We start from the raw sequence: 24,419 nt of genomic DNA, 5'->3' as shown, positions 1-24,419 counted from the left end.
TTAATATTGTTAATCATAGAGTCTTAATATCTTAAGCTATGTTTTTGAAGTAAAATTTAGGGGGTTTTGAAATATTTGTTCAGGAAGACTTTTCTTCTAGTGAGGATGTTTCTGCCACTGATCCCTAAATGAATTATTTTATTATTATTATTATTATTTTTTATTATTTTACACTTAAACGTGTCCTAAACTGAACAAGCGCAGTGTATTAATAGTGCATGTGCGTTTGTGTGATTCATGTGCCCGTGTAGACTATAAACACACCACACGTCTTTGATCATTAAAGACACTGTTCAACTTCCCTTTGACTTTCTGATTCACTCTTACACTCAGAAAGCAACAGAAAGGTGCTGTGCATTCTCAGCGTCTGATGTTCTCGAGTATTTCCACATGCTCACTGTGTGTATGTGTGTATGTGTGCATGTGTGCATGGGTTTGTGTGTCAAGATATATTTTCCTCCCCTGATAGCAAATTTCCATTCTCTCACCCTCCTCCCACACACTTATACACACACACACACACACACACACCCCAAGATCATGCGCTAATTTTCTCTGAGATGCTGCTGATAACATTGAGATGAGGGGCTTTTATTCACACCTTGCACGAGTGTTCCAGTTTGGGCTTTCATTTATGATATTAATACTGACTTAACACGCATGATTGTAACACATAGTAGCGGTCACAGATCACAGAATATTTATTACATTGTTCAGTGCCTCACAAATCAGTCATACAGAGAAAGTCACCGGCACTGTAAGGAGATGCAAACAGCCAAGTCTGTAAATTTAAGCACTGTTGCCCATTCAAAGCATGGCATAAAATCTGCTGTAATATGTGATTTTAATATAACAGTTGTTTTTAAACAAAGCCATTTTAAAATGCTCATATCATGAGTAATAAAATTTTACTACATCTTTTGAGATAAAAGAGCTTCATGCACTATGAAAATGTACTGTAATGTTCAGAACTCTAGACTTCCTTACAAATCCAAAAAGTGCAGTTATTGAATGGTGATTGATCAGATGAATAAGTATTTACTCTCAATAATGCGGCTGTAGGAATGAACCCGGCACATGGAATGTTCTCAGAACTGGCAAGGTGAACAAATGTTCTTCTGGTAACAGTTAATAGAACATTTGTTAAAAGTTATCTGTTCTTTAATAATATTCTCAAAATGTTAGCACACAAAAAAAATTATGCATATTTTATTGTGAAACTTCAGTTGGACGTTTGTCTAATTTTTTTTTTACTTGTTTCAGAATGTAACATTCAAAAGTAACATTTCCCAGAATGTTTGCAATAATTAAAAGGTGTGATTTAAAAAAAAAAAAAAAGGAATATTGAAACACAAATCATTTTAAAAACTGGAACATTCCGAAAGAATGTTTTTGCCACTTAATTGGAACGTTAGAAAAACATTCTTAGAACATATTTTTGTTAGCTGGGAAAGTCCTACCTTTCAGTTAAAGAGATTCATCACATTTTTGGTAATTTGCTTACTCTAGAATGCAAATTTACTAGTTGAATCCAAAATATGATCATTTGAATGATAAATACATTTCTGTATTTCCTCTTTCAAGCTGATATAAATATTGCCTAGATAGAAAACATCTGCCGTCTCATTTCAAATGTGAAAGGAGTGTTTTTTAAAGACAAAGTGTCACATTTTATTTTAGGGGGCAGGGAGTAGGGGAAAAATAATCATAAAAAACCCCTAAGATTTTACTGTTTTTGATGCAAATAACTTGGACCTCGGGGGGGGGGGGGGGGGGGGGATGTTTAATGCAACCCCTCTTCTAATTTCACTATTATGATGTTAATTGCTCTTATTATGTTTCTGCAGTGACCTTGGAGCAGTTTGCTCTCGCCGTACGAGAATGCCATATCAAAGAGGACCGTGCCCTGCTCACCAAGGTACGTGTGAAGTGCTGTCTCTTTGCTCTGTTTGCCGCTGCACGACACTCTTTTTATCTTTTGACTCATCAGCCGGTTCCAATGGAAAGTTCTCAGAAACAACAACAGCCTCGTGCCCACTCAAAAAACAATAAACTGAGCTTCTCAGCGTCGCAGGGAGATTTCAGAGGATTCCACTCTTGACCACGTGTTTGGAAAAAGCAGGCTGCAAAACTGAGAAAGGGGGCTAAATTGGTGTAAAGGGCCAGCATGATAAAGCAAGCTATACTTTTACATTTTACAAAAAAAGAGTGGTGCTTTCCATGCAAAAGTCATTACCACAATAATTTGGGGTTCTGGGTTTTTGCTTAAAGATCCAAGTCTTTTGGGTAGACTCTTTTGACTTGGGACAGTAAGCAACCACCCAGAATACTTTTCAACCATTTAGAATACTCTAAAAACCACCTAGAACACCTTAGCAACCAAATAACAATACCTGTGCAACAGAGGCATCGTGCACTCATTATTTTTAAGGGGGCACGAGTGAAAGGGTGGGGAGCTCGTTATACTTGTCATGTGTGACACACAGCAGCCATGATAGCGCTGTATAACTGATATATAGACTTATGTTTTTTATTTATTTTTTCCTTTTTATTCGAAATAACATGTTAAATATATCATGAAATATCTCGAGTCTCAAATATGTGTAAGTAAATGCATTTTGCAGCTTTATAGATCATGTTAGTTGATCGACAATGGGCGATGGGCAAATAGCTTAATGTTAGTGTAATCTAATAACTACGCATGAAACCCATCTTTTTACTTAAGTACCACATATGGGTGTCACTCCATGAAATAATTTTCTTATGCCTGACTTTGTACAAGAATTTAATAAAAAAAACATTGTAAGTTGCTATTTGTAACTCATACATTGTACAGACAGCGAGCAAAGAACATTTTCAATGAGTCCTGTAGAATAATCAGTTCTATAGCCAATGTAGACATGGTGTTAGTAAACAAAAATGTATTAGTTGGTTAGTCACAGAAAAAACCTGTCTGCATTAACAGCTGGTAATTATAATATATCAGGCAGGAAATCCAAATGTTTTCGTATGAATTATCATCCTCAAATATGGCTTACCATTTAAAATTGAAACATCCAAGACATGGTGCCAGCACGAACTGAACTGAAACTCACTACATAGGCTACTTCCCTCACAGACATGAGAAATATATATAGAAAGCTTGAAATGTCTACTTCAAAATGAACCAATTCAAAACAAATACTTTCTGATTATGCAATCTCTATGAAAGTTGCATTTCCTTCTGAAGGCGCGTCCACTGCACTGCGGAGATGTGAGTCAGCATCATCAACTTCAATATAATTAAAATATCTCCATGCTATTTTTTTCATAGACACACTCATAGTGCTTTGCAGCAAGCTTTAATACAGTAGGCTATATATTAAAGGCTAATTATGGTTAAGGTTCCCACCCCCAGTATACATTTAACATGCGATTTGTCAAATAATGGCTTAAATTAATGACTACTAGTTACTAGAAAAATCTTTAGTCTGGGTCAGCCCTACTAGCAACCACTTTGAACACCTTAACAACTGCATAGCAACATCCTAGCGACCACCTAAAACACCCAAGAAACCAATTAGCTTTTTACCTTGCATCCATTCAGAATATTCTAGCAACTACCACCTTAGCAACCACAAAGCAATGCCCATCAATCACCTACAACACTCAAAAAACCAAGTAACAATCCCCTTACAAACATTAAAAATACTCTAGCAAACACCTAGAACACCTTAACCTGTGCACCACAAAGCAATGCCTTAACAAACACCTAGAACACCATAGAAATCATCTATAAAAATGCAGTGCAACCATTCAGAATTTTTTTTAAAAAAAGCTAACTTTTTGATGCAAGTGAAGAAAATTCTAAAGAAAACCCCACAAAAAAAAAAAAGACAGTTAGTGGTTTTGCTTGCAAAAGTTTGATCAATTGCACAACGAATGGGGGGAAAAGGTCCACAGCCTTTTTATTACTAAATATACCGAAAAATACTGACTAGCTGAAAATGAAAATATTTGTCCTTTTATGAGCCTGAATCTCTTAGTATTTTGTACAAAAAGAGCAGAGTGAACATTCAGCCTATATCTCTGTATGAGCTACAGAAAAGAAAGAAAGTCATACAGGTTTGCAATGACATGAGGATGAGTAGATGGTGACAGAAATGTAACTTTTAGCTGAACTATTTGTTTCAGCTCTTGGTGGCTCAGTTTTATGATAAACTGATTTGAGCAGTCATTCATTGTGGCTTTCGGGTGGATTTACGCATTAACTGTCATTGGCAGTGATGTGACGCAGCAGTATCAGGATGTGCGCTGCAGTCATATGAGAGTCAGATTAGCTGCTGAGCACCGGAGCAGAACCACACTGATCTCAGACCTGCTGACAGCAGCTGTCAGGCCCTCTGGAGAGCACCTAGCATGAATAAATCACACATAATGACCTGGTTCCTGGCAGGTCATGAGGTGTGCTGTCACACTAGTCCTGTGATCGAGAGACAAAGCGTGCCAGTGAGGAACAGGAAAACCTCACTTCCACCTGTTTCTTCAAACTTCTGTTGCTGTTATTGGCACTGAGGAGCTTGCTTGCGATTCGCAGAGTCATGGGACCTGCGTTACATTAGTTTGACAATTCAAAATTAATGTTTCTCGATAGCATCTGTCCTGGCATTGCATCAGTGTAAAGTGCAGACACTAGAAGTATTTTTGAATGGTTATGTTTGGAATGGAATACAAACTTACTGCTTAACAAATATTGTGCAATATACACTAATTCCTTTCAATTTATAGAGTGCAAAAGTCGGGTTACAGAAGTAAAAATCCCATTCATTTTCTCCGTAGGGTAATTGATTTTAAACAATAACTTATTAACTATTAAAGGCAGCGCAACTGTGAGCTGTGAGGTTGTTAAATGATGATATACATATAAATGTGTGTGTGTGTGTATATATATATATATATATATATATATATATATATATATATATATATATATATAATTTTAATTAATTAATATATACACGCATACAAATCAATTAATTAAATAAGAAATGCATTATATATACACATACATACTAACTAGTTGACCTTTCTGCAAAGTATTTCATTCTAGGAAGAAAATATCCCTCTGATATCAACTGTTTCTGAGTAGTAAGACGCAAATCATGGCGGTGACGTAACTAAAGCGTACTGGCTGTTTATTGTTCCCAACTTCCTTTTTCAAAACAGGAAAGGAAACTACTCTTGTCAAGGCATTTCTTGGGGTCTTTAAGCTTTTAATAATTACTATTCAGTTGTTCTGATGATTGTGCGTAATGCGCATGGTTTCAGTTCCCAAAGCTGACACGCTAACAAGGTGACTTCCATTTCAGGCGAACCCTCTTTCTGAATGGCCTGATAAGAAACTTAATGGCTCCGCGATAAGTCATCGACTCTCTGCTTTGCATATGAGGAAGAGAGCAGAACACAAAGAATGAGAGACAGAGAGATCATGTGCCACTATGTGTTTATATCGCTTTGATCCAGCGTTAATTAAAAAACAAGAGGATACGGTGCACGCTTTGCTACAGGTCAAAGGTTATATTATTCCTCTTATTGTCCATGCTTTACAACTGATTGCTTTGCATGCTCTGTTTTTTCCTGTCCAGCTCTTTGATGTATCTAGGTGGTTTGGTTGCTACCTCACCTCTGAGGAGAAGAGATATTAGCTTGTACCGCTACTGTTTTTCCATCCCCTTCATCTTCAGTACAACATCCTGTACTCACTCAAGTTGATGCATGTGAAGGGGCCTACAGCTCGTGTAGGGTCCTTCAGATATGGAAAATAAATAACTTAACACACAAGGGTCAGCAAGTATTTTCCACTTACATTTTTTGGCCTTGCATTGTGCTGATTCTGAATGCTCTTCGCCTTTGACGGCGACACGCCATTCATAGATGATCTGGTGTGTATTGCACACGAAGATGGTAGGAAGAAATTGTGATTGATGGCTTTTAAACAGTTCCCAGGAGTCAGGGTGCACGTTTTTAATCAGTCCACTGGGAAACAAATGGAGTTCATGAGTTTCCAGGGAGCAATAATGAATGTTTGATCTGCCAAAGTTTGTCAAGTTCATGTCGCTGAATCTTTGAAATATGTGTAGAAGTTTAGTTTAACACACTTAAGGCTGGAAAACACTACACAGCTTTTAAAAATATTTTGAAACACTAGGCATAATACACATACACGATTGAGGATCACACACTACTGAACGGTCAAGTCGTTCCGAACACAACAAATAAAACTCTGAAGCATTTTCTGTCAAATCAGTCAAAATCTGCAGATAGCTCTGACTTTTAGCTAATAATGTCGACTCATCCAGTCTACAAATCTGGCCAAAATTCATGTTGTGAATTACAGCCTTTAGTTGTATGTAAACAGTATCTCGTTGAGAAAGGATTTGCACTATATTCTTGTGCTGAGAATATAATATTAAATATATTTTTCTCCTCTAAAGATGACATTTTTTGCATTTACATCTATGCATTTTGGCAGACACTTTTATGCATTAAAGATGCTTTTATACGTATTATCAGTTCATGCATTCATTGGGAATTAAACTTATGACCACTTCTTTTTATGCCAATAAATCAGATGATAGTTGGATGTCATTCAAATGGTCTCTTCCTGTCATTTCTGGTAGTATTTTGTCAGAATAATTGCAATATGGTCCATATATGCATTTAGTTGAAAGTGCGGTTAGCCAAGACTAAAGGGCTGTAATGATAACAATTCAATTCAAGTTCATTTATATAGCACTTTTTACAATGCATATTGTTTTATAGCTTTAATAATCTTTCTAATTCTATGAGAATAGGGAAGTCCACACAGCAACTTTAATGATAACAATATCGTTGACCACAACAGCCAGTAAGAGTGTACCTGACTTTAAAGAGCTCAAACTTATAATAAACAAAACAGTATCGTGATTTGGTGTGGATGCTAATTTAATTACCCTTACAGTTATCATTTTTGGTGTGAATGGCCCCTTAAGGCTTGTTTCAAACATTTTGCATCATCGGCATTTAAATAAAACTGACTGCATTTCTGGGTTACTGTATTGAATATCTCCTTTGACAACATCATAAATAATAAAATGATTGCTGGTGGGGGACTGCAAACTTTTACAACTTGATTCTCATGAAATCTAATATACACAAGGAGGGGTGTCACATTTACACCCAGTTGAACCCAAACCTCAATCCGTGGCTGTAAACCGCTGGAATTGTCTGGATCCAGTCAGATTTGCTGAATTGAAAGTGCTGCTTATGTGTCTGTTTTTGCATGTGGAACAGACCCAACTGACTTTTCCGACAGCGTTTGATAATGCTCTCCATTAATTTGCTTATATAAGCCTGTATTTCAAAAGATCATGATGATTAAATAGGTTTGCATTGCATTTCAACCGTTTCTGCTTGGGTTGTTTAATTCAGAAATTTTTGGAATGAACTTTGATTCTTCATTCTGGAATCGATTTCTCAATATTGTTTTTGATTCTTTTTTTAATTAATTAAAGATTGGATGAATATGTTCTTGCTGTGACTACACGATACGAAGGCTTACCTCGTTTTAAACATCCTTAGTATTCCTTGATTATTATCAGTGTCTATTATCTCGTCATGTAGTCCAGAGCGGCACTCAAAACCAACAGAACAAGGCAGTTTTACTCTTTAATCTAAACCATTGAGTTTATAAGTCTAGTTTATTCTTTTTATATACATTAGACACCTAGAACAAATCTGTGACTGTGCATCAATGTCTGAATGTCTGTAAGTGTTTTAGGTGCAAATTTAATGTAGGAAACTTGTCCAAGACGTAGGCTAATCAGTATTTTTCAGTCATGCATTTTCGACATGCAGGATCACAGAATGAAACAGTGACAACAACCCTCATTAACTTAAGTGAATGAAAGGAAATATTCAGGAATGCATTCATAAAATTGGCTGTATTTGAATGTTTCAGCATATCATATCACAAGTTGTCAAAAATATATTTTTTTTAATTGATTCATTTAATCAAACCATTTAAAAGAACTGGTTTAGAGAAATGAATTGGACTTCACATCACTATTAGCGAACAACCAAGAGGCATTAATTAATAAATAATTAGCTCTACTGAACTGAAAAGGGAAATTAAAGAGAAGTTGATTCCCTTTAACTGAATCGATTTTTAATTCCCAATGCCTTGGAATCGATTATTTTTTCAAATTGATTCCAAGCCCTAGTTTCTGTAGAGTTCATGCAACAGGCTGCAATTTAGGCAATGTACGTAATGCATTTTATCATTTGTTACCATTCAATGTGCATTGCAGTGTGACTACTGCAGCCTGCTAATATTAAAACAGATGCAAGATGCCTTTGTGTTAAATTGTGTTACTAATGTGTCTTTTCTGTTGCATATTTTCCCGGTTCTCTTCCAGTTCTGCCTTCTTCACGGCACTAGTCTGGTGTATCAGGAGAGAGCCTGGTATCTGGAGCACAACTACCTGACCCCCAACACCAGTCGACAGATCCGCAGCCAGGTATTAACTCATTTGACAACCGTTCTCATTCCCAAGACATCAAAAACTAAAGCATGGTCAAGCACCTTTAGTGTCACTATATCAATGAATACAATACAATACAATACAATATTTATTTGTAAAGAACATTTAAAAACAACCAAGGTTGACCAAAGTGCTGTACAGAATAGAATAAAAAAAAAAACACAGAAATAAGATGGATACAACAAGACTATCAAATTTAAAACACAACAATAACAAACCAACAATTCAACCAATGATCAAGGGGTATTGAAAGCTAGAGAGAAGAGATCTTTAGAGCAGACTTAAAAGCAGAAATAGAGGGGGCTAATCTGATATGAAGAGGTAGACTATTCCGGAGTTTCGGACCTGCAGTCGCAAAAGCGCAATCACCTCGTTTTTTTAAGTCTACATCTAGGCACGATGAGTAGACAGAGATCACTAGATCTCAATGTTCTAGAAGGGGTGTATGGACGAAGCAGGTCTGTCAGGTACTGAGGGGCCAAACTGTTGAGGGCTTTATACCCAAATAGAAGAATTTTAAAATCAATTCTATATTTGATGGGTAACCAGTGTAATGCCGATAAAATAGGGGTTACTGGCTCATACTTGCGGGTACCAGAAAGAAGTCTAGCAGCTGCATTTTGCACTAGCTGTAGACGGGAGAGAGAAGACTGATAAAGACCGTAATAAAGTGAATTACAATAATAAGCGAGTTGTTACAAAAGCATGGATCACCATTTGGTAATTACTCTGTGATAAGAAGGGTTTTACTTTAGAAATTTGATGGAGATTATAAAAACATGATTTTACAACAGCATTGATCTGTTTGTCAAATTTTAAGTTATGATCAAATAGAATGCCCAGATTTCTAGCGCACTGAGTTTCATATGGGGCCAGAGGGCCACGGTCAACATCTAACACACAATTTTACTTATGCCCAAATATAATTATTTGGCGGTTTTTTAATTTAAATGTAAAAAAATACTTGAGAGCCAAAGCTTAAATTCTTCTAGACAGGCCAACAGCGGTTGTAGGCCGTTTTTATCATTGTGCTTTAAAGGAAAGTAGATCTGAGTATCATCAGCATATAGATGAAAGGATACTTTATATTTGTTAAAAATGGAAGCCTGAGGTAGCATATACAGGGTAACCAATAACGGCCCAAGGATTGATCCCTGTGGCACTCCACAATTAAGAGGTATACTAGAGGAGGACTGATGACCAATACAAACATTAAAACTTCTGTTGGTCAGATAGGAATGGAACCACTGTAAGACTGTGCCACGCAGGCCCACAGATGTCTCCAAACGTGTCAACAGGACCTCATGATCAACCAAATCAAAAGCAGCACTCAGATCTAATAAAACTAAAGCCATGGATTTCCCAGAGTCAGTTTCTGTAAAGATATTACTTGAGATTCTTAAAAGGGCAGATTCAGTACTGTGTAAAGCTTTGAAGCCAGATTGAAACATCTCATGAACAGAATTAAGTCAAATAAGATTGTAATTTAGTCAATACAATTTTCTCAAGGATCTTTGAAATAAAGGGTAGATTAGAAATAGGACGAAAATTGGAAAAAGAAGAAGGATCCAGGTTTGGTTTTTAAGATAAGGCGTCACCACAGCACATTTAAGACTGTTAGGGAAGGAACCAGTAGACAAACATTTGTTAATAACCAATAACAGACCAGAATTAACTGTGTCCATGATTTGTCTAAGAAAAAGAGGTGGAATTATATCTTGAGGGCAGATAGTTGGTTTTAGGTGACCAACAATTTCATTACATGAAATCAAATCAATAGGCTCAAACTCAGACCAGGTAGAAGAACATAATGGAACATCATGCAAAATATATATTGAATTAAACAACTGGGATCTTAATGTTGTGAACTTCTCAACAAAAAAACTTCCCAAAATTGTTGCAAAGAGAAGTTGAGGGCTCAAGAATAGAATGCACAGAGGGATTTAAGATTTAAGAAACATGTTATAAGAGTTTCTCAATTTCATAAGAAACCTGCAGTCTGTCCTTCTTCTATTCAGCCTGTCTGCAAGTCCGTCTCAGAGTACGTGTAGTTTCAGTGTACCAAAGGCACAGGTACAGGCTTATGATTTTTATACTTCAAGGGGGCAATAGAATTCATGATGTCAGCACAGGTAGAATTGCTATTAAAGATTAAAGATGTGCATCAGCGTCCAGATTAAGCAGAGTAGATTCTGACTCCAGAGAGTTGCATAAATCACGGTAGGCTACAGCAAATTCTTCACTAGAATGTTGAGTAAGAGAGCGAGTCAAACATGCCAGCGATGGATTTCTAAGGAATCGGCCCGTAAGAGGGACAGTACAGAAGATTCTGTGATCGGAGAAAGATGCACTGCTGATTTCAATATTTGAAATAGAAAAACCATGGGTTAATATTAGATCAAGCGTATGTGTTGGACTGGAAACCCATTGAGTAAAGTCAAAAGACTCAAGTTTAAAAATTCTGACCGACAGACAGTATACTTTTTTCTCTCATGTCCACAATTCATATTCTAGAATAGATTTTTTTCTAGTTGATTTTAAGGTGGCCTCATGCGTAACTTCAGTGAAACACCATAATAGAATAATCTCAGATCATTCTGCGGTGACCATTTCACTTGACCTTTTTGATATAAAGCCTAATCATAGCTGGCGATTCAACCCTACATTACTCCTTGATTCTCATTTTTCCCAGTGTGTCATAGAATGGCTGGATGACTATCTTATGTTTAACGATTCAGGGGAAGTGTCCGACTCAACACTGTGGGAGTCACTTAAGGCGGTATTAAGGGGGCACATCATCTCGTATGAATCTGGCTTAAAGAAACAAAGAAAAGCTCGCCTGTCAGTAATTGAAGCTCATCTTAATCAACTTGAACATTTACATGCAGATCCTGTTCTGTTCTAGAATATAATACAATTCTTTCCAACCAAGTTAACAATATGCTATTAAAAATAAAACGAAAACAATTCGAGCTAGGGGACAAACCAGACAGGCTGCTCGCTCGACAGCTGAGAAGTATCCAAGCCAGTAGATCTTTTCATCAAATTAGGAAAAGGGATGGAACGCTAGCGACGAACCCTAGGGACATTAATGAATGTTTCAAGGAATTTTATGAGGCTTTGTATGAATCACGAACTTCCAGTGACCCTGCAGACCTTTCCCATTTCCTCCAATCATTACATCTCCCAAAATTAGATGATACAGATTGAAACGCCCTCAATGCAAACATAACGTTAGATTAAATATTTGAAGCCATCACATCATTCCCTAGCAGTAACGCCCCCGGACTTGACAGTTTCGGAATTTAATTTTATAAGAAATACTCTGAAAAACTCGCTCCCCTGATGTTGAGATTATTTAACCACTCTATTGAAAATCAGGAATTTCCACAATCAATGTATGATGCTAACATTTCTTTCATTCTTAAAAAAGGGAAAGATGAAATGGATCCAGCATCATACCGTCCCATAGCTCTTCTGAATTCAGATCTTAAAATTTTCACAAAAATCCTTGCGAATAGACTAAATAAATTTATAACTTCACAATTCACACTACATAGAGGCACTAGACATGGGTGTCCCCTTTCACCCTTGCTTTTTGCCATTGCTATAGAGCCCCTTGCGGTTGCTATAAGAAATAACCCACTTCATCTCCTAAGATAGGCCACTTAGAACACCATATATCTCTTTATGCCGATGACATTATTCTTTACCTTGTTGACCCAGAACGGTCTGTTCCACCCCTATTAGACTTACTGGAGACTTTTGGAAAGTTCTCTGGATATTCTGTAAATTGGCAAGAGTGAATTCATGCCTGTTACTAGTAATATTGACCCAGGCTTCATACAAAACCTACCTTTAAATATCGCAACAGACAGTTTGAAATATTTGGGGGTCATTTTACCTAAAAATGCAAAGGATATATATAAATTAAATTACTTGACTATGCTAGAGAATTTGAAATGTAATATTGAAAGCTGGAGGACCTTCCCACTGTCTATGGTAGGGCGCGTGAATGCAATCAAGATGGTGACATTGCCCAGATTTCTTTACCTTTTCCAAAACCTGCCAATTTTCCTGCCCAAAATTTTTTTAAAGCCTTGGATTCAATTGTCCTGCCATTTTGTGTGGGGCTTCAGAGCACACTGTATTTCTAAGTTACATGTTTGTAAACCAAGGTTGATGGGAGGATTAGGCTTGCCAAACTTCCAGCATTATTATTGGGCTGCAAATTGCAGAGCCTTATCATACTGAAAAAAAATCTCATCTTCTGGGGCCTGCAGATGACATTCCATCTTGGCTCGCCATTGAACAGAGTGTTACAAACTACTCTCTCTGGGACATCTTTTTTGGTCATGCCAGAAACTTTGAGTTTGAGTGAAATTTTCAGATTCTACTCAGTGGCTTATTCCTGTGACATCTCCCCTGACCCAGCAATTGTTGTCTTTGGCTGGTCTAACTCCCTTCATGGCTTAGGCCATCAAATTAAAAAAGCTGTCCAATATGGAATGTTAGTAGCTAAAAAAATCATCCTTTGTCAATGGAAAAAGCTTTTTTTGTACTGTTTTATGTTGTCATAATGTTGAAATAAAAATATAATATCCAAAAAAAAAAAAATCCCAAATCCCCCATTAATACAGCAAATTCACTTAAGTCCTTGTTATGGTGAGGAGGACGATATATTAGATCTATAGTGATGGGGTTTACTAAGACTAATTGTAAAAGTTGCACCTCAAAACTGTTGTATGAGCCGGTAGATAGTGGACGACAGTGAAAAGTGTCTTTAAAAACGTTAGCAAGGCCCCCACCGCGGCCCGACATACGTGGGGAATTTAAAAGATTACAGCCGTAAGGCATCAGTTCCGAAAACGAGAATGACTCGACTTAGACCAAGTCTCCGTAACACATAGGAAGTCCAGCGCTTGCGAGGTAAAGTAGTCATTTAAAATAAAAGTTTTGTTTAGAGACCGGGCATTAATGAGAGCGATCTTCAGCTGCGATGTAACTTTCTCTAGCTGTGTTTCAGAAGATCCGAGCAGGTGCAGAGAAGCATTCGGGAAGAATAGGGCGCAGACATCGATATAAACCATCCAGGGAACGCTGGCCAGCAGTGAATCCATGCACGAACTCAGATCCCCACGGGAGAGAAGCATGTTGCAGATTATAATTCCATAGCAGGGCCATTCTGCTTCTCCGGCGTCTCCAGCGAGGTAGATCCACTTGAATCCGACACGGGAACCTAGGGGGAAGAGATGAAAGTGGGAGGCCAAGACGCGGTCCACAAACATAGCATGTAGGCAGCGCAGTGACCACACTACGAATGTTAAGTAGTGTAAAGCAGTCATAGACAAATGTAGCGTTACAGTCTCAACTAAATGAGACATAAATAAAAGCGGAGCAAACGTGAAGCCTAACAACAGGGAGGACCGCAGAAGGCGTGCCACGAACATCGGCGCCATCTTGCCCCTCTTCAATGAACTGACAAGTCCAGTTTTCTTGCATGATTAGAATGTTATTTAAAGGTTACAACATTTTTTTACAACATTTTGCTAGCATTACTTTTAACAGTATTTGAATGTTTATTTTTAATATTCTTAGAATATTGAAATATCCAGTTGTCTTGCCATGATTACAACATTATTTTAAGGTTACAAAAACGTTTCCTAAAATGTTCTACTACAACCCGAATTCCGGAAATGTTGGGACATTTTTTACATTTGAATAAAATGAAAACTAAAAGAATTTCAAATCACATGAGCCAATATTTTATTAACGGTAGAACATAGATAACATAACAAATGTTTAAACTGAGAAATTTTACAATTTTATGCACAAAATGAGCTCATTTCAAATTTGATGCCTGCTACAGGTCTCAAAATAGTTGGGACGGGGGCATGTTTACCATGGAGTAGCATCTCCTCTTCTTTTCAAAACAGTTTGAAGACGTCTGAGCATCGAGGTTATGAGTTTCTGGAGTTTTGGTGGAATTTGGTCCCATTAATGCCTGATATAGGTTTCCAGCTGCTGAAGAGTTTGTGGTCGTCTTTGATGTATTTTTTGTTTAACGATGCGCCAAATGTTCTCTGAAAGATATGGACTGCAGGTAGGCCACTTCAGCACCCGGACTCTTCTACTATGAAGCCATGCTGTTGTAATAGCTGCAGTATGTGGTTTTGCATTGTCCTGCTGAAATACACGTTGTCTGGAGCGGAGCGTATGTTGCTCTAAAACCTTTATATATTTCAGCATTCATAGTGCCTTCCAAAACATGCAAGCTACCCATACCGTATGCACATATGCATCCCATACCATCAGAGATGCTGGCTTTTTAACTGAACGCTGATAACATGCTGGAAGATCTCCCTCCTCTTTAGCCCGGAGGACACGGCGTCCATGATTTCCAACAAGAATGTCAAATTTGGACTCGTCTGACCATAGAACACTTTTCCACTTTGAAACAGTCCATTTTAAATGAGCCTTGGCCCACAGAACACGACGGTGCTTCTGGAACATGTTCACATATGGTTTCCTTTTTGCATGATAGAGCTTTAGTTGGTATCTGCAGATGGCACGGCGGATTGTGTTTATCGACAGTGGTTTCTGGGAGTATTCCTGGGCCCATTTAGTAATGTTAATGACAGAATCATCCCGATGAGTGATGCAGTGTCGTCTGAGGGCCCGAAGACCATGGGCATCCAACAAAGGTCTTCGGCCTTGTCCCTTACGCACAGAGATTTCTCCAGTTTCTCTGAATCTTTTGATGATGTTATGCAATGTAGATAATGAGATTTGCAAAGCCTTTGCAATTTTACGTTGAGGAACGTTGTGTTTAAAGTATTCCACAATCTTTTTACACACTCTTTCACAGATTAGAGAGCATCTGTCCATCTTTACTTCTGAGAGACTCTGCCTCTCTAAGACATCCCTTTTATAGCTAATCATGTCACAGACCTGATGTCAATTAACTTAATTAGTTGCTAGATGTTCTCCCAGCTGAATCTTTTCAAACTTTCTTGCATTTTCAGCCCTTTGTTGCCCCTGTGCCAACTTTTTGGAGACCTGTAGCAGGCATCAAATTTGAAATGAGCTCATTTAGTGGATAAAAGTGTAAAATGTCTCCGTTTAAACATTTATGTTCTCTGTTCTATTGTGAATAAAATATTGGCTCATGTGATTTGAAAATCTTTTACTTTTCATTTTATTCAAATTTAAAAAACGTCCCAATCAGAGTTGGGTATAATGCGTTACTCAGTAACGTGTTACTGTAATCTAATTACTTTTCCTGGTAACGCAGTAAAGTAATGAGTTACGTTTTAAATTTATGTAATTTGATTACAGTTACTTGTATGTCAATAAAATTACGTTACTTAAGTTACAAATGCAGTTTTAAAAAAAAATTAAGTAAAAATCATGTTTTGCGCATCAGAATGCGCTTTAATAAATCACCGGAAAATGCGAGATAAAATGAGAGTCTTACAACATTTAGATGTAATGAAAGGTTGCCTATCATATATTTCAAATTGTTGCACTCAACATATTTTAGTCTGGCATTATAGTTTGGGAAAAGTTCAACAAGTGAATGTGTACAAGTTTATGTCACAGTAACACTAATAAAGTAAAAAATAAATGACTCCTCAGAATGAGATCAACCGCTGGATTAAACCGCATCGGCATCACAATTCAAGGCTTATTCCTCACAGCGCATCTTCTTCCAAAAACGAAAAGTAGCCAAGATGAACTTGAATCTTTGTACAGAGGTGACGTGAGCGTTTACATGTTCACGCGTCTCAAGCTTGGTTTCGCGTGGATGATTATCTTATAGCGTGTGATGTGCGTGGGCATGATCACATTAAAAGTGAGTTCAGACGGGAAAGACTGGACCTCGCGTTGGTTTCATACGGATTATTTTATCAGAGAATATTTGTTTTCGACATGACTTACTTCATTTAATAATAGACACAAGCTTTCTTTAGATATGCTATAGGCCTACGTATTTCTCATGTCATTTTCGTTCATTCTAGTGACTCGTTTCAGGAAGATATTCACGGAGACTGAGAATGCAGAAAGCAGATTTTTTTAATTTCTTTTACAAAACCCCAAAAAAGAAAAGTTTATTTATTTATTTTTTTGATATTGGGAGTGAATCAGGGTATACAAATAATAGGCCTACTTATGTATTTTTTTCAGTCAATATGAAATTAATGAAAGAACTGTGAGTTTCTCTTTGTAGTTTATGTTTTAGGTTTAATAACTTAAAGTAAAGTAAACTTGAAAGTAACTTGAAAGTAAAGTAATTAGTAATCTGATTACTTTTTAAATGCAGTAAACAGTAATGTAATCAAATTACAATTTTAAAGAAGTAATTAGTAATTTGTAGTGGATTACTTTTTTTTAGTAACTTACCCAAAACTGGTCCCAACATTTCCAGAATTCGGGTTGTATCTTTTTCACCCAAAATGGAATGTTATCTGATCTTTAATTTTAAATATTGTTGTGATTAGAACATTATTTAAAGGTAACAAATAACATCAGTAGGACGAGTTGAGATTATTGTTCTAAAATATTAATAATAAAATATTAATAAAGTTGTAAGAGTGTTCCATAAACATTACTTTAAGAACGTTTTGTCCTAAGATTAATATAATTTTAATTAAAAGTTAGTGGAACATTCCCTGTTGGCTGGGTACATGCATCTTTAGCTAAAGCATTAGGCAAGCAATTGAATGTAATGGAGTTACTAGTCGGTCGATGTCTAGGAATACCTTTAGTATCTTAATTGACCACGCTTCAATTTTTCACACATCAGGTGGGTATCAGCATGCTGTCAATCAATCTTTAGGCAGTTAAGGAGGCACAAAGCCTTTCTGCTGCCCATCTGAGGCTGTTTCGGATTAGACCTCCTCATTAACCCTTCGCACATTAGCTGGTGTTGACAGAGAGTGGCAGAATGTTCGAGGTGGACAATTACAATTGTCCACCTCGAAAACACACACGTCAAAAAGTGACCAGTTGTTCACAATTAGCTGTGATTAAACAGCCAGGCGGCCTCACTGGGGTTCTCACACACAGGAGCCGAGAGGACAGCGGGGTCGACACCGGTCTGTCAGTATGCGGTCAGCAGGTGCTTCACTGCATGTTTACCACTCGAACAAACCCAACACAGCCGCTGTCTCTGTGCAAACAACCCCCTCTGTTCTCCCAGAGCGACTGCAGCGGCCGCCACACGTGACTGAAGGCATGTGCTTACGGTTCCTTTCAGCACGCTCATATGAACTATTGTTATATGTTTTCAATGGCTTATTGAAGATAATTTATCATGTGACAGGCTGCATAACGTGGCAAAAATAACCAGATCGCTTGTTTATAATTAGCTGCTGTTCACTTAAGGATGCACATAAGAATCACAAATGCAAGCTCTAGTATCTTGACTTCTCTTTCTTGACAGCACTGATATTAAATGGAGAGCAAATTGGGACTTTGCATGTTTGGCCCCAGTGATCTCAAATGTGTCAAAAGATCTTAATGTCTCACATCGTGCTGAAAGTGTGCAATCACAAGTTTCAGTATGAATGTTTCTCATGCAAAATGATCTGAGCTGTGTTGCGAGAACGTTTTGCTAATACTCCCATTAACTCTTTTCCCGCCATTAACAGAATTTTCTGAGTTTTCACTGGTGTTAGGAGGCACTATTATGCATCTTCTGAAAGAGTTTTGAATATCCAGATCAAAACATGGCGTAGAAGAAGCAGAAACGCATTTGTAAAATGATGCATTTGTAAAATAACACGGTCATCAAGCATTAAACAGCATTTAAATCAAAACTTCCTAACATTACCGAATTAAATGACAATCCAGAAAGTAGTATAGGACCGTGCAAGCTTTTGATGTGTTGATGGAAGCAAACAACTCCATCTATGTTGCTTTTTTCATGAAACTTACCTACCTAGTGTTGATAAAAAAAGATTGCATGAAGCTAGAATAATTTTTTTTATATATAAAGTAGAGGCTCTGTTCTTTGTTTTGACATATGGCATGTTCAGATATCTATGCAACAAAATATTCTGGGTGCCATTAAACTATAGTGAAAATTATCAGAAATGCTGCCGGCTGGAAACTTAAAAAGAAAAAAATAACAATAATTACATTATCTGAATGTTCAAAATGTCCAGTTTTTTTAAATGGCTTAATTTTTTTTCTTGGTTATATGAATGTTAAGGGAACGTTCCATTGTATGATTTTCCAAATATTATGCCAATGTTACTTAAACGTTCCGAACAAGTAGTAACATTTTTTTTTAAATGTTAGACAAACATCCAACTAAAAGGTTTCAGAAATAAAACATTCCATGAACAATGTATAAATAACATTTATGTGCAAAAGTTTAGAAAACATAAGAACCAGATTACTCCCCAGCTAACAAAAATGTTCTAAGAATTTGTTGCTAACATTTCATTAAGTTATGAAAACGTTTCTCAAATAACATTCTAACGTTCAAAATGTCCAGTTTTTAAAATATTGTAAAAATGTTTTTTCTTACTTATATAAATGTTAAATGAGCGTGCAAGCATTATGGAAATGTTGTAATGTTTAAAAAACATTACATGAACATCCAACTAATAGTTTCAGAAAGAAAATACTCCGTGAACAATGTATAGATAACATTTTTTGTGCTAATCTTTTGAAGACATTATTAAAGCAAATATTCTATTAACATTACTGTAATAGCATTTTTTCATAACTTTGTTAGCTGGATACCCACATTAATTTTTTAGTTTCATGCTCTTACGTACTTTTTGTTAACTATTGACTTATTTGTGTCTACTTTTATAGACTCGTAATTAAGAACTCCATCATGTCTTGTAAAGTTGTAAAAGAGTAACCCATTTTCCTTTGGGACTTTTGTGTTTATGTTGGGACTCACTATATTTGTCTTATTTTCGGTTGAGTGGGAGTTGCTGAAGAAAGGATCTATCCACGGACAAGATGAAAACATGTTTTGAACAGATAAGAGTGAGCATCTTTGCCTATCATCTAGTTTTCCATGCCGTGGAATAAGCCATGCAAATAACGTCAGGCTCAACGAGCTTTGATTGGCATTAAGTTTTGTTATTGCTGTGAGAGTCAGTGTCTGTTGAAGACAAATCAGAATATCTCTTGTGTTGTAGAAACCATTCTGAGTGAACATCCTAAATCACTTTCAACGGTTTTCCACTTGTTGTGGAAACATATAGTTTAAATGGATTTCCTTCTTCTTTATTATACTTCTCTAAAAGAAATTACTGTACATGAGTTTGTACTTGAATCAAAAGATTCAAGGATTTATCTTTCATTTAGCAAGCGAAAAACACACAAAACTTTTATGCAAGATTTTTCACATTACAAAACTGTTCACAAGATTAAGGTCAATAAGATTTTTGCAAGGCAAAGAACTTTACATAAAAAACTATTATAAATAAATGTGGTTATTCTGAACTTTCAAAGGATACTGAAAAAACACTATCATCTGAAAATACTATCCTCAAAGAATACTGAAAAAAAAAAAAGGTTTCACAAAATATGAAGTAGCACAGCTACAATATTTTCAACATTGATAATAATAATAAATGTTTCCTGAGCAGCAGATCCACATACTGTATTAGAACGATTTCTGAAGGATCATGTAACACTGAAGATTGGAGTAGTGATGCTGAAAATTCAGCTTTACATCACAGGAATAAATTACATTTTAAAATACATTACAACGGAAAACAGTTAATTTAAATTGTAATACTATTTCACAATATTACTGCATTTTAGATCAAATAAATGCAGCCTTTGTGAGCAGAAGACACGTCTTTCAAAAGCATTAAAAAAATCTTACCGACCCCTAACTTATGAACGTTGTGTATGCAAATGCCACTCAATATGAAAATCATCTTTGTTTTCATAACAGAGAGTGCATGAAGAGACTCCCTTTTATCTGTCACAACAGTGAGAGAAATATTTCTTCTTGTAGACCTAAAGATGTTCACAACGCTCTAATTTGGAGTCCAAAATGCTTATGAACAGTTGAATCTGAAGTAAATTTTTTGCAGCTTAAGTCCAGTTCACATCTTATCTCTGTGATTCCTTATCATTTGACGTGTCATTGATGTCCAGCAAATGATGCTGAAGTTTAATACTCAGGTTAAGGGTTTTTTCAGGTCACTAACCTAAGTATGAGCAGTAGCAATAGTGCTTGACTTGGAACTAATTAGTGAGTGTGTGTGTGTGTGTGGCAGTGAGTGAGCCAGAAAAAATGTCCGTGAGCATGTTATTGAGTAAGTAAGACTGAGTGTGTGTGTGGGGTCTGAGCGCTGAGGACAGTATCTGTGGATGAGATCCTCACATGTACGTGTGATTTCTCTGTGTGTGGCTCCAGCTCTTTAGAATGAGTCCTATTGTACACACTCCTATCATTACATGTGTCAACATTAGAGCCAGACTCACATGCTTCACTGAACACACACACAAACACACACACACACACATTCACCCCAACACAGAGAGGCAGTGTTGGAGAGTGTTTTTTAGATTTAATTGCGAGCTTTATGTGATGACTTATGAGTAATGGATAACTGTTTAGAGGGGATTTTTAGTGGATGTGGGGGGTGAAAACTCTTTCACTTTTGGAGACTTTTGGAGTTCTCAGTTGTGTTTTAAGTATTGATTTAGTCTCAGATGCTTTTCCTAAAATTCCCGTTTTTTTAAGAAATTAATACTTCTGTTCAGCAAGGACGCATTTAATTAATCAAAAGTGACAGTAAAGACATTTAGAATGTTACAAAGGATTTTTTTTTTTTTCAACTTTATATTTATCAAGATATGAAGCAGCACAGCTGTTCTCGATATTGATGACATTGATAAATGATTCTTGAACAGAAAATTAGTATATAAGAATGATTTCTGAAGGATTATGCGACACTGAAGACTGGAGTAATTTTATCACAGGAATAAATTACATTTTACAATATATTCAAATATAAAACCCTTTTTTCAATTGTAATAATATTTCACATTATTTGAGTTCGATGAGAATTGCTTGAGGTCATCTTGAGATATTTTAGCACATTTTGAAACAATGTTGACATCCAGAACTCAAGATGAGACACATGTGATATTACTGCGTCTCAGGAGAAAAGCAGCAGACTTTAAGGCAATAGTCTCCGTTTTCTTTGCATGTCATCTGAAACGGGTAAAACATTAAAAAGATCTCATTTGTGATTTGCTTCCCTAAATAATCAAATCACAACTTCCCTACACATGCATCTGTGGTCATTTTTATGAACGCGTGAGATTTCTCAGCTCTGCACGGACTGAATCACTTTGAGCTCAACACAGGCCTTCTTCATCAGTAGCAATGACATTGCTTTTGTTGTGTTAACAAAGATGACATTTTCCCCCAGGCTGCATCTTCTGTCCATACCATCATCATTTTCTGTGAAAAACCAATACAAGCCCATTTCATTCCAACAGCAAAGCCCCATCTCTTGTTTTGAGATCAATCAAAGGTTTAATCAGATTTTATGGTCAAAAAGCACTTGTTGGTGTCTTCTATGCTTCAAATCAGGTTTATGCTGAGGTGACATGGGTTTAAAGATTTGAACAAGCCCTGAACTTTTTTTCTCCTGATGGACGAGGAAATAAGTTATAAATTAATATTGCGGTTTTCTTTAACATTCACTACTCTTCAAATGTTCTGGGTCAGTACGATTTATTAAGAATTAAGAACTTTAAAATTTTTATGTTACTACGTTTATTTAAAATACGGCATTTAAAATATTTCAAAATATTTTTATTTTAAATAAATGCTGTTCTTTTGAATTTTGTATTCATGAAAGAATTCTTAAAAAAAAAATGAATTATGGTTTAATTGACAATAATAAATGGTTCTTATAATCCGCATAGATTAGTCTTCAGTGTCAAATGATCCTTCAGAAATCAGAGTAATGATGCTGAAAATTTAGATTTGCATCACAGGAATAAATTACATTTTAAAATACATTTTCATATATATATATATATATATATATATATATACACACAGTGGGTACGGAAAGTATTCAAACCCCCTTAAATGTTTCACTCTTTGTTATATTGCAGCCATTTGCTAAAATCATTTGTTCTTTTTTTTTTTCTCATTAATGTACACATAGCACCCCATATTGACAGAAAAACTCAGAATTGTTGACATTTTTGCAGATTTATTAAAAAAGAAAAACTGAAATATCACATGGTACTAAGTATTCAGACCCTTTGCTGTGACACTCATATATTTAACTCAGGTGCTGTCCATTTCTTCTGATCATCCTTGAGATGGTTCTACACCTTCATTTGAGTCCAGCTGTGTTTGATGACACTGATTGGACTTGATTAGGAAAGCCACACACCTGTCTATATAAGACCTTACAGCTCACAGTGCATGTCAGAGCAAATGAGAATCATGAGGTCAAAGGAACTGCCTGAAGAGCTCAGAGACAGAATTGTGGCAAGGCACAGATCTGGCCAAGGTTACAAAAACAATTTCTGCTGCACTTAAGGTTCCTAAGAGCACAGTGGCCTCCATAATCCTTAAATGGAAGACGTTTGGGACGACCAGAACCCTTCCTAGAGCTGGCCGTCCGGCCAAACTGAGCTATCGGGGGAGAAGAGCCTTGGTGAGAGAGGTAAAGAAGAACCCAAAGATCACTGTGGCTGAGCTCCAGAGATGCAGTCGGAGATGGGAGAAAGTAGTAGAAAGTCAACCATCACTGCAGCCCTCCACCAGTCGGGGCTTTATGGCAGAGTGGCCCGACGGAAGCCTCTCCTCAGTGCAAGACACATGAAAGCCCGCATGGAGGACTCCAAGATGGTGAGAAATAAGATTCTCTGGTCTGATGAGACCAAGATAGAACTTTTTGGCCTTAATTCTAAGCGGTATGTGTGGAGAAAACCAGGCACTGCTCATCACCTGTCCAATACAGTCCCAACAGTGAAGCATGGTGGTGGCAGCATTTAGAGTGAAAAATTTAAGGGGGTCTGAATACTTTCCGTACCCACTGTGTGTGTGTGTCTGTGTGTCTGTGTGTCTGTGTGTCTGTGTCCCTACTTAACCATATTTTGGGGACAAATTTGTACCCAAAAGTGAGCTAAACCTCCCTTTGGGGACGTCCTCATTTGTAAAACCGGTTTAAAAATAAAGTAAACACAGGTTTTTTGAAATTGTAAAAATGCAGAAAGTTTCCTGTAAGGTTTAGGTGTAGGGCAATAGCACATACAGTAAGTACAGTATAAAAACCATTACACCTATGGAATGTCCCCATTTAGATAGCTAAGTAAACGTGTGTATGTGTGTATATATATTTCTGACACCAAATTCAAATGTATTAATATCTTCAAAATATAAAGTTCATACTTTGCAGGTAACTGCCCTCTTATGGAAAAAAACAGAATATGTTGTTTATCTTACTATTAAAAGCTGATCAAATGGCACTGTGTATTTAACTTACTTGTCTTTACGTAGTGTGTGAGTAACCAAACTCTGGCAAAATTTTCCATTCTGTCTCCCTTTCTCTTCTTTCATGCCATCTCTTTCTCGCTCTGTTTACACACTCTCCTTATCTCTGCGTTGCTTCATGGCGCATGCAACCTCTACATAAAGCTACTTTCTTTTCAGCCGATCTGGAAAGAGAGAACGAGAGAGGTCAAACGTATTTCAGACTCCTCATTGGACAGACGGCTATTGAGCAAGACGTGTCCAAACATATTTCAACCGTTAATGCGGCACAGATAAGCGAGTGTTTCTCAAACAGAACAATGAGGGGGTTTCATAGTACAGGGTTATGAAAGTCAAAATACACA

At 36.7% G+C, this 24,419-nt stretch overlaps 1 protein-coding gene and 1 long non-coding RNA gene across 6 annotated transcripts in view; one reads left to right on the top strand and one right to left on the bottom strand.

Annotated features, from left to right (window-relative positions):
* acoxl (acyl-CoA oxidase-like) overlaps nucleotides 1-24,419 on the top strand; it is a 57,218-nt gene that overhangs the window by 29,137 nt on the left and 3,662 nt on the right. Inside the window, exons 16-18 of one of the 4 annotated variants that reach the window (XM_058795288.1) lie at nucleotides 1,848-1,918; nucleotides 8,436-8,537; nucleotides 17,631-18,415. In XM_058795288.1, the coding sequence (XP_058651271.1) occupies nucleotides 1,848-1,918; nucleotides 8,436-8,537; nucleotides 17,631-17,909 (452 nt within the window). In that variant the 3' untranslated portion in view covers nucleotides 17,910-18,415. Of the gene's footprint in view, nucleotides 1-1,847; nucleotides 1,919-8,435; nucleotides 8,538-17,630; nucleotides 18,416-24,419 lie in introns of those variants that run through there. The other 3 variants (XM_058795287.1, XR_009273867.1, XM_058795289.1) reach the window with 3 other exon arrangements.
* LOC131551988 (uncharacterized) overlaps nucleotides 1-24,419 on the bottom strand; it is a 34,596-nt gene that overhangs the window by 8,093 nt on the left and 2,084 nt on the right. Inside the window, exons 2-3 of one of the 2 annotated variants that reach the window (XR_009273868.1) lie at nucleotides 24,068-24,239; nucleotides 8,562-13,800 (exon numbers count right to left, since the gene is read on the bottom strand). This is a non-coding gene — a long non-coding RNA (uncharacterized LOC131551988). Of the gene's footprint in view, nucleotides 1-8,561; nucleotides 13,801-24,067; nucleotides 24,240-24,419 lie in introns of those variants that run through there. The other variant, XR_009273869.1, reaches the window with a different exon arrangement.

Source organism: Onychostoma macrolepis, chromosome 13, assembly GCF_012432095.1.
Source record: "Onychostoma macrolepis isolate SWU-2019 chromosome 13, ASM1243209v1, whole genome shotgun sequence".
Classification (NCBI taxonomy): domain Eukaryota; kingdom Metazoa; phylum Chordata; class Actinopteri; order Cypriniformes; family Cyprinidae; genus Onychostoma; species Onychostoma macrolepis.
The sequence above is the reverse complement of the archived record's forward strand: the minus strand, read 5'-3'. Positions and strand labels throughout refer to the sequence as shown.